At 37.8% G+C, this 10,224-nt stretch overlaps 2 protein-coding genes across 3 annotated transcripts in view; both read right to left on the bottom strand.

Moving 5' to 3' along the window:
- The window catches only part of LOC18614335 (axial regulator YABBY 1), a 3,037-nt gene extending 1,302 nt beyond the window's left edge, over window positions 1–1,735 (bottom strand). Inside the window, exons 1-3 of the mRNA XM_007052051.2 lie at window positions 1,357–1,735; window positions 1,064–1,216; window positions 787–907 (exon numbers count right to left, since the gene is read on the bottom strand). Of these exons, the coding sequence (XP_007052113.2) occupies window positions 787–907; window positions 1,064–1,216; window positions 1,357–1,452 (370 nt within the window). The 5' untranslated portion in view covers window positions 1,453–1,735. The remainder of the gene's footprint in view (window positions 1–786; window positions 908–1,063; window positions 1,217–1,356) is intronic.
- LOC18614334 (Golgi SNAP receptor complex member 1-2) lies at window positions 5,947–9,451 on the bottom strand. Of its 2 annotated transcripts, none has more exons than XM_007052049.2 (6): window positions 9,045–9,451; window positions 8,560–8,756; window positions 7,723–7,812; window positions 7,561–7,632; window positions 6,310–6,439; window positions 5,947–6,230 (listed from the first exon to the last, which is right to left on the bottom strand). In XM_007052049.2, exons 1-6 carry the CDS (start codon window positions 9,175–9,177, stop codon window positions 6,133–6,135), a joined length of 720 nt encoding a protein of 239 aa, XP_007052111.1. In that variant the 5' UTR covers window positions 9,178–9,451; the 3' UTR covers window positions 5,947–6,132. The 2 variants fall into 2 exon arrangements, with proteins under 2 accessions (XP_007052111.1, XP_007052112.1); XM_007052050.2 differs by having other exon boundaries at window positions 8,560–8,747; window positions 9,045–9,439.

The raw sequence follows: 10,224 nt of genomic DNA, 5'->3' as shown, positions 1-10,224 counted from the left end.
GTTACGTTCGTTCGTCTCTCTCTCTCTCTCTCTCTCTCTCTCTCTCTCTCTCTCTCTCTCTCTCTCTCCATCATCATCTCATCATCATCTCTACAGATCTATCTATCTATCTATCTATCTTTTGCATGGATTCTTCTTGTACATCTAGTTTCCCGGGGGAGAAACCTGAACCCTCTCTTTCTTAATTAATTTCAGATATATGTACATGGACAAAAACTGGAAGCTAGCTAGTGACATTTGTACGCTAGGTTTGATGGTAAGGTAACCAGAAAGAGAAGAGAGCAAAGGAATCACTCATTTGAGTAAAAGGAAAAGATTTCTTATACCATAAAAAAAAGGTTGTCTGAAGAAAGTAAACTTGTGAACCAAAAGAAAAAGTTTCAACCATAAAGCAATAAGAATAGCAATGCAACTAAACAATAGCTATAGATCTCCAGTGGAATTGGTGGTATTGCTACCATATAGGCAAGAAGGAAAGAAGGTGGTCAAAGAGCAAGAAAGACGAAAGCATAGACACTACTGGGGAAGTAGGCATGTAAAGCATAGGGGTCTTGACTTTTTGCCTCAACTCTTTCTTAAATTGGAGTAGAGACTTCTGTGTATTGAAAAGGCTAGTTAAACTATACAATATTAAAGCACAAAGGGTGTGAGAAACTTTGACTTTCTCAAACAAAAAGACCCAAATCGATTTGGTGTGGCTAGTTAGCTTGGAATTTCTAGCTAGGAAAAAGACCATGTGAAAGCATAAAATAATAATAACACTAAACAAAATGTGAAGAATCTCACGTCTGTTGACCACCGGAGGTTTAGGGATCTCCTCAACTCCTCCTCGAATAGCAGGCATAACCGTGTCACTTGCGTTTGGCTGATTGATCAGCATGTTCGGCGGTGCACTTCGGATCTCCTCCTGGCATATATGTAAATGTCACCCAACACTAAATTTTAAAAGGAAACTTGAACAGTGTGTGGAGAATTAAGTGTGAAAGGAAGAAAAGAAAGGTTAATTGTGACTGTAGAATTTGAAACCCTAATTTCTTCATAAACGAAAATGAATAGTATTTACCAGCAGATTCTGAGGGGTAAAGAAAGAATGGCCAAGGTGAAGCTGATTGGCTGCAGGAAGAAGCAAGCCACGCATGTTGACGGACAAAAGATTGGTGCAGTGGCCGCATCGAACCGTGACAGTCTTGAACAAGCTAGTGCACGGAACACTCACCTGATGGATACAAATAAAAAAAGAATGCAATTGTAAAAACTAAAGAAGAAAAAATAAAAAGCCCAAAAGGGTTTGGAGGAAGGAATAACGAAACAATGGGGACAAAAGAAAAGGGGAGAGAGAGGGAGAGAAAGTGATACAGCGAGAACTGTGTCGCAAAAGTTGCAATGGACGTAACAGAGCTGGTCGGAGGGAGATAGGTGGTCCGGTGAAAAAGCAGCTGATGAGGACGACATCCTTTAGATTTTCCTGAATTTTTTTTCTTATTAAGGCCTTGATTTGATTGATTGATAGATTGACTGATCAGTGGATTTTGATAGGTTTCTCACACCTTGATCTGATCTTCTTGATTGTTGAGTTGCTAAAGATACAAAGAAGAGGATGAAGGATAGAGAAAAGAGAGAAAGAGAGAGGGAGAGAGAAAAGAAGGAGAGATAAGAGATACTACTAATATACTAGGAGATGGATCAGAGCCAGAAAGTGTTTTCGTTCTCTCTCCCTACTTGTTGTATTGTAAATATGGCTCATTGGTACATGGTTGTAGTTTCAATAGTTTGTACAAGTTATTGATGTATCATACACAGGCCCCGGTAGAAAAAAAAAAGGGGAGAGAGGGAAATTTTAATAAACGGCTGAGGTTAAAGGGCAAAAGAAAATGAATGGTTGGCATTCCCAATGGATGTGTTCTTGTAAGAGAGAGAGAGAGAGCAGAGGCGGCAGAGGTGGGGGAGAGGAAGTAAGAAAGGGACGTGTGCATGGGAGTGATTAGCTTTGGCTCATTCACCTGTTGTTTTCACAGTTAAGAGGGGCTGTGAAAGCCCTTTCTCGGTTCTCTACAATTCCACGGTGCCTCCAACTGGGCCACAATATCATATCTTTGTAAAAACTCTTTTGTTAAAATAAAGCCCTAAATGCCGGGCACCTATTCTCTATAGATTTTACTTTAGCTTTTGTGTAACCTGGTCTGGTCTGCCTTTCCACCTCCAATCCAACTTATCCACCTCACTACACATTGGGACTCATCTGTCTTTTCCTTACTATGCCCCTCCAAAAATGGTGGTTTTGTAAGTTAAGAGCCTTAAAAAAAAAAGAAGAATCTGTGCATTGGCGCCGTGTGAAATCTAACCGGCCATGGCCAAAAGGATAAAATGAATGTCACTACTGCTTAAAGAATAGCCGAAAAAAGGGACTCTGAATTTTAGCAACCAAAGAAAAGCCAAGGAAGAAGCTGAACCTGTCACTTATTTTCTCATGATTTTGAACATCCGTATTCATTCATTCCAAGATGTGATAGAATCGAAGATATTAGCACATAGAGGGTCACATATATACCAGTGTTGTCCTATCATTTCATAAGGAAAAATCATGTACTGATCATCACGAGTTCTTCTATAGAATCAACATGCTAAAATGGCATCGTGGGTGGTTTTAAATCCAATGCACTTACCAGTGGGGTTCAAGCTGAAGGAAAACAAGAAGCAAAAATTTCTCAAAGTCACCCATCAGGTTTTCTTATCTCTCAAGGGGTTGGCAATTGCCGCGTTAGTTTCTGACCTTGTTTCCTGATTACTCCTTCCAAGTCCATTTCTTGAACTTGATTCTTAAAATGAAGAATTATTAAGGTTTACACTTAAAATAAAACCACTACATAAACATTCATATGACCTCGTAATGTGACAAATAGTTATAGTTTCGTCGCCGGCAGCTTTCAGGATAGGTATGCCTGCTACATGAGGGAGCTGGTAATAGGTAGGGGAGACTCGTTTTCAGATACTCTGCGCCTCCTTGGGAGGGAATTCAGTATTTCACCGCCAAATTATTAGTACATAGAAAGAATAACAAAATCAAACAAAAAGTATTACACTAAAAAGCTTTTGATATATCGATTTGACCACTCAGATATCTTCTCTCTCATACATGTACAGAGATAGGTAGTTGTCAGTGACAACAGAAGACAGAAATCCTTTAATCGAATTTACTTTTTTTTGTCCTTGCATTGCATAGAGATGGATTTTCTATCTTCTATTTTCCTTTTGGCTGGTGTTATAGCTAATTTGGTTAGGCCACTATACCTACGCTGCATCTGCTCCATGGAGGGTTTTACTTTTTGTTGCTAGATGTTTGCAAAGTAACCCTAACTTTGCTGAAAAAGATGGCTGTCATTTCTCTAACATTTTTGAAAACTATCACCATCCATCCCCATGTGTGCAAAAGGGTTTTGTTTTCCCCAGATTTGCCCTTAAAGGTAAAATTTTAAGTCACCTAGTTACAAATGACCGTGGGTCCTGTATGGATGCCTTGGGCAGGCTTTGAATGTCTCTCTGTAGTTAGGGCATCGCTGGCCTGGCAGGTTCTGTTGGAAGTTAATGGTATGCCTTTGGAGCCACAGCCAAGAACAATGGCTAATGGTGGCCCCTGGAGTCACAAATTTAGCAACCAAAGGTCCTTTTTTACCCACGATTTTCCATTACATATATCTTATATGGCAGAGTCTTTTCACGTATTACACATCCCATGGGGTGATTTCCATTCCTACTAACTGGTCAATTGTCTAGAAGAAGAAGCATACAAGTTTAATTAGGTTTTTCTTTTTCTCTAACTCTGTTAAGATGATTGATTAATAAGATGCTAACCTAAAGACACATATGTACAAAAATATATATCTCGCTATAATTCTAGCGGAAATTTTCAAAGGAAGACCCTCATTTTTTGTATTGATACGAATAAATACATTAATCTACCTTGTCCACCGATTTTTCGAATTGAATGCATTTATTTGACTTAGAAAAAAGAATATATTAATCTACTTATCATACGTACATATATATGCTATACTAGCATAGTATAGTATATTGTTAATATCAGATATTGGGTTAAGGAGACAAAAATATTAGCTGAAACATAGCTCTCGACATATGGGCGTTTTCGTACGTTCAAAGTCATTGTGGGACACAAGGATGGAGATCGGACTCAGACATATAATTGACTGGATCCGACCAAGGAGACCTTCTATGGGAAAAAACAAAAGACACTCTAATGAAAACCTTAACCCATCAGAGAGCGATGGCCTACTTCCAAAGTACATCTCGTCTTATTTTAATCTTTTGGTTGGACACTTGGACTTAATGCCCTTTCTCTTCTTCCATCCACCATTTTTCTCTTTGAAAAGCTCCCTCTGACAAATTTACATGAAACCTATGATCATGCATTAATAATGCTATAATTCAATTTTATATATAATTGGCAGTAGACACATTCAATGCTTCCATTAGATGGAGAATTCGTCTCTAGCTAGCCAACCCTTTTATGAACATTTAAGAAAATGCTGAAATTTTGTACCCAAAAAAGAAAAAAAAAAAAAAGAAATGTTGAATGTAGCTTTGGAAGAAAGCTCAAAGCATGTTGAGAGAAGTAATACAAAAACATGGAAGTTAGCTGAAAGCTTACCTGAAAATGACTTCATTCCCTGCCTATAGTTTTCCTCACTGATTGTTGGGGTGTCGACCAGCACTAAGCCAAAAATAAAACCAATTGTTTTCCCTTTGTGCAGCCTTCCTGTCTCCTCCCACCGTACCCTCATTGACCCATTTTCTAACCCTCTTTTGTTTTGTCAAAAAGGGAGCTAAAAGTTGTTCTTACAATAATCATTAATTTCATATTTATTTCAATTCTGATCAAAGCATACTCTATAAAATTATGTTCTGAGAACAAAAAAGATTTGTATTCAAAGGCATGGCTGTTGCTAGTGTTTGAGTAATTAATTAAATGAAACTAGCATTTGATATAAGAAAAAGTACAAGTTAAGTGTAATATAGGAAAACAGTAGAGAGATATGAGCGGTAGATATCCAGCGAGTGTCTGGAAAAAGCCTGCGAGGAGGAACTCTAATCTCGGTGGAGCTCTGAGTCTGGTGATGGGGTAGAAGTCCAATAAAGATGACATTTATAGGGAGGGTGAAGGGTGTAGCCTCTTTTGGCATCTCAAGCTGCTGCTGCTGCTGCAGTAGCGTAGTAGCCAGTAGGGAGTGAACAGTTTCACTGTGAAAACAAAGTACGTTGTACGTACTGCAAACTGTGTCGAGGCAGCCATATCAGCCCTCAAAGCAAACAGATGGGCCTCCTCCCTCGCTCAGGCTGTAGCCTCGAGGCACGTTGCCAACATAACATGAAAGTAAGATACATGCATCCCTCTCTCTCTTTTTCTTTTGTTTTTGCTTGCACTGCCAATGCCACGTGTACCGACTCCCTTGCCCCACCCCCCCCCCCCCCCTCCCCACCACTCTCCACCCTTAATTGGTAGAAGTATGATTTTTAGCTGGTCTTGTGATTCAGTTCAGATAAAGTCCACCCCCCTCTGCAGGTACAGCAGGATTCAGGATCTACTGATCCAGTTCTGATCACTTATTGCCTCTTTAAGTTTTCTTTCCCTCTTCATTCTTTTTCTTTTTCTCTTCTCCAACTGAGAAAATTGTGAATGGGTTCAAGTAAATTAATACTAATCAATATTCAATTAAGAGCAGCAGCAATGGTATATGATGTTTTGATAATTTTGTTTGAAATGCCAGTTGGATTTTTGTCACCGCTGCCCCCTTGCCAGTGTCTCGACCATTAACAGATCAAGCTCGCAAAGCTCGCATATTGCTGAAATTAAGGGCACCTAAAAACTTGGCGAGACCCTGTGACCACAAAGTGAAATTGACCCCACGATTGAACCATGACAAGGAACCACCGTTGACTCCACCAAACCTCTGTGTCGGAGCAATGAATAGATTTGCATATGAAACAACGATGAAAGTTTTCTGTGATCAAGCATAGCTACAGAGATATTTGATCTGTTCTAACAAATTATAAGCAAAATTCTCTTAGCAAAACACAACCACTTTCAACATTTGGGTATTAGTAAAATGGCATCTCTAGTTACTTTGAGAGCCAATAAATAATGAGGAACAACGTACAAGCTGCAATTACTGCAGACAGAATAAGAGTGTCTCTTGAACGCCTCCTTCTGATAGAACCTAGAAAACAAAGGAACTTAATTAGTAATAAATAATATAAAGAACACAAAGTCAATAATAAAGATACACTGAAAAGTACCAAGCAAGCCACGGATAACAGGGAACTTGTCACTTAGAAGTTTTACTTTCCCTTGAACATCTCCAAACAAAGCTCTTTGGGAGCCCAGCACTGCCCTTGTCGTTTGAGCTTGATTGATCACATCATCTATCTATTGGAAGCAAACAGATTGGTCAGGAAGATGGAAATTATATAACTCTTTGACAGATAGGGAAAAGGAAAAAAAGTACCCAAAATAAATAAAGATACAAACGTGATTTGTAACATGGCACTGAAGCTAGCAAAACAAAATATTATGACACCCATGGGACGCCTAGAGTGTTCTTCCATGTGTCACATCAATCTTGTCAAGTAAAAACGGAACCAAAGTGCTTTTAAGATACCTAAATTACCTGTAGACAGCTAGAAAAAAGGATGTGTATGCAAAGAAGGATGCTTGTTTTTGTGTTTGTGCAAGCGTGCACAAGTTTTTGTCTGTGTACGAGAGAGAGAGAGGTTACATGATCCGTTTTGGACTTCGATTGAGTTCCTCTTTCTCCCTCCCAGCCCAAGTACAAAAGTTTCCTTTTTGGGTACATAAATTAGAACTTAGTCACATATTATGTTTCACTTGAGCTGAAAATGCAGATGATGCAAAATTCATGGCATCACTGCTAGAATGAAGTATGAACTGCTATAAATCCCCAACTATGATAGCAGATAATAACACTAAGAAGAATCAACTTTCAGGGGTCATGAGTCTCCTGCGTAGTGTTTGAATTAAATTCAGTTCTTCCTTCCATGGCAAGAAAGCAATCAGGAACACATGTAGTGGTGATGATCAAGAAGCAAAAGGGTATACATCATTAAGCAACAAAAATCAAACTGATCAAAGGCCATCATCTAAACTGAAGGAATGCTTGTTATAGGCAAAAAATTTAGGAAATAGGGCTTTGTTATTTGGGGTAGTATTTTCAGAGTTCGCTGTCATTTATTTATATGGGCTTGATTCAAGGTTTATGCATCTCATATAAAAAGGGTTTTTGTCAAAACTTTGAGTTAGCTTTTGGTAACTGAGATTTAGATTTTGAGACTAGAGATTTTGGGTTCTACATACCAAATCACTAGTTTTAGGATCTTTCTTCTGTTAAGTGTAAGTGAGTAACACATCCAAATCAACATCCCGTCCAAGCCATTAAGTAATTGCAAGATAGAACATCTTCTGGCAAAACACAAAAGGGGAAACTTCTTTGCACCAAGATACACATTGATGAAAGAACATTTAATTCTTACATGAGCTATGCTTCCATGGATGGCTGCCCGCTCTCTGAGTAACTGCATTCTCGGTGACATACTCCCAGATGCCTGCATGAAGGCAGATAAGGTAAACTTAGGGAAACAACATAGAACTAGCAATGAGAGTGACAAAGTTGAGAGTTTAAATCATATGACTACCTTATACTCACTGATATCATCCCTGACAGAACTCAGAAGCTCTGCATGTTCCCTCATTGAATTTATATTTCCCTTGATTCTTCTAAATTCCTAACAAAATTTATATCATTACTTCAAAAGGATAGAAATACTAATCAACTTGTCCAAATGATAAACATCTAAAAGCAGCAATAATCAGTGGTTATTCCATGGAACATGGGTACATTAATTTATAGTGCAATGAACCAGAATAGCAAATAAAGCACTTTAAGAAATCCTATGTTTTGGTTCTACAGCAATGTAAATGCATGAAGGAGGAATATATAGTTCAGAAATTGAGAGCTAGTGAATGCATTTGGGGCTTAGTTGGATCTGTAACAGGTAACAGCGATACTGCAAGGCTCTTCTTCCACTTCTCTCATGGTTCGAAATAAGGAGATAAGGACACTTCTAGTTTGTTGTCAAACACAACAAGACTGCAAATCACATGTTATCCCTACAGCAAGTTTTCATGTACATGGAAGGGGTTTTATGTATTCCCAATTGCCCATGGAAAAAAAATGCTTCTTTAAGTACACATATAGAAAACAGAAAAGGTAACCCCTGAATTATTTGTCAAGCAAATAAAAATCATGGACCATGAACTCTTAAATAAATAATTTGAACGGTTAGAAATTGTGGGACTATTCTAAGCCCTAGAAGAAAGGTGACTGCTACACTCATAATTTGAAGGTAGGACAAGATATCACAAAATATTCATATCTCTTCGAGGCTCATAATACTTGGTAATAAACGTGGAAATCTGACTTATAAAAACAAGTCTTGATAAGAATTACACCATAGTCAAATGGAATAAACCTGAGTAAACTCATGTAGTATGTCTCTATGCCTTGCAAGCTTCTGTGTCACTGAAGTAGTCGGTGCAGCAGATGCAGCACATCTACTCATAGCATCATTTGTATCCAGCAGTTTCTCAAGCAATGATTGAATTTCCATTTCCATAGACTTCCATGACCTGCTTGACCCAACCGTTGGCGAACCAGTATCTAAATAACCTAAATGTAAGTACATATCATCACAAAGGAAAAGCAAGCTCACCGTATTCCTATGGATTCCTAAATAGAATAAATCTTGCTAACAACAAACAATTCTCTGTTTTAAACAAATCCAATCTATTTACCCCTTGGAGTTTGTTCAGTTCTTCAACAGATTTCTTCATAATTTCAGAAATCCACCACAAGAAAATCGAAAATGCAATGCATATGACAGAAAATACAATCACGGGAACGAAATTCAAAACAGGGACAGAAACATGGAAAAAGGTAGCAGGAAAATGAGCAAACCTCCTTGGGTGAACCTAGCACCGAGCTTAGCATAAGAAGAGAGTTTGACATCGAGATCGCCTTCGATCTTTCGAGCTTCTCGCCTCAGTTCCTCCCAACCCGATTCTTGTAGATCCAGAATCGGATCCGTCATTTGGATCTTCGTTCTTCAAATTCGGATCGCTCGCACTTTTCAGCTTCTCCCTCTTATTGGCGTTGTGTTCTTATGTGGATCCAACGGTGGAGATTGGTTCAGTTATTACAGTTAGTTACCCTCATTCAATTGGAGAAATGAAAATGCTGCTGGGTGCTGGGACTACTTGATTTTGTTCTTCTGCTTCGATTTTCGATTTCCGATTTCGATCTTCCTATTTTGTTTTTCTGTTTCTCTAAGGGAGAGTGGATCTCCTACGGGCACTTCATGTTGGAGATTGTATCTGGACCGTTGAACTTGAACATGAACATCTAGAATAGATAAGCTCGGGCCTGATTGGTTAGTCAAAATAGTAAAATTAAATAAATTACTTGAAACATAATATTTGTGGTCGTTTTAGGAGTGAGAAAGAACATTGATAAAAACAATCCATCCATAATGATGTGCTTAAACATAATTATTTTCTTTCTTCTATTGGCAATGAATATAACTTTGTGAGAAATTGTTAGCGGTTAGATGTCAAAAATTTAAAAATAACAATGGATATCTTGTAGTTGGATACCTTATATTACTCCTGATTAAATAAGATTATGAATTTGATAAATAAAATTACTATCTTATCACGAATTTGAATAACAATTTAATTTATCTTTTATGAATAAATTTTAATTTATTAATTTAATTTTAAGCGGAGATATAATGAATAATTCTAAGATATTTGAATATTGAATAATAATTTTAAAAAATTAATCAAATATTTATATAATAATATAATTCAAGATAAAATATATAAAATTTAAAGAATAAGGAATACCAATTGACAATTTTGTAAAAACATAATAAGATCTATGCTGTTTGGAGAAGCGGATTGGGGAAGGCCCTAACCCAATCCAAACTTTGATTGAACCGAGCATGGCCCAAACCAAGAACAAAACAAGGGTTGTAAACTCTAAAACGATAGAGGCCCAGAAGCCGAGGAAGCTTTGTTCACTTCCATTATGGGCTCTGGCCTCGGTGAGCAGAAAAATGGGTAGAACCATAATCGAC

This window comes from Theobroma cacao, chromosome 1 (genome assembly GCF_000208745.1).
Source record: "Theobroma cacao cultivar B97-61/B2 chromosome 1, Criollo_cocoa_genome_V2, whole genome shotgun sequence".
Taxonomy (NCBI): Eukaryota; Viridiplantae; Streptophyta; class Magnoliopsida; order Malvales; family Malvaceae; genus Theobroma; species Theobroma cacao.
This window is presented reverse-complemented; position numbering and strand designations above follow the sequence as displayed.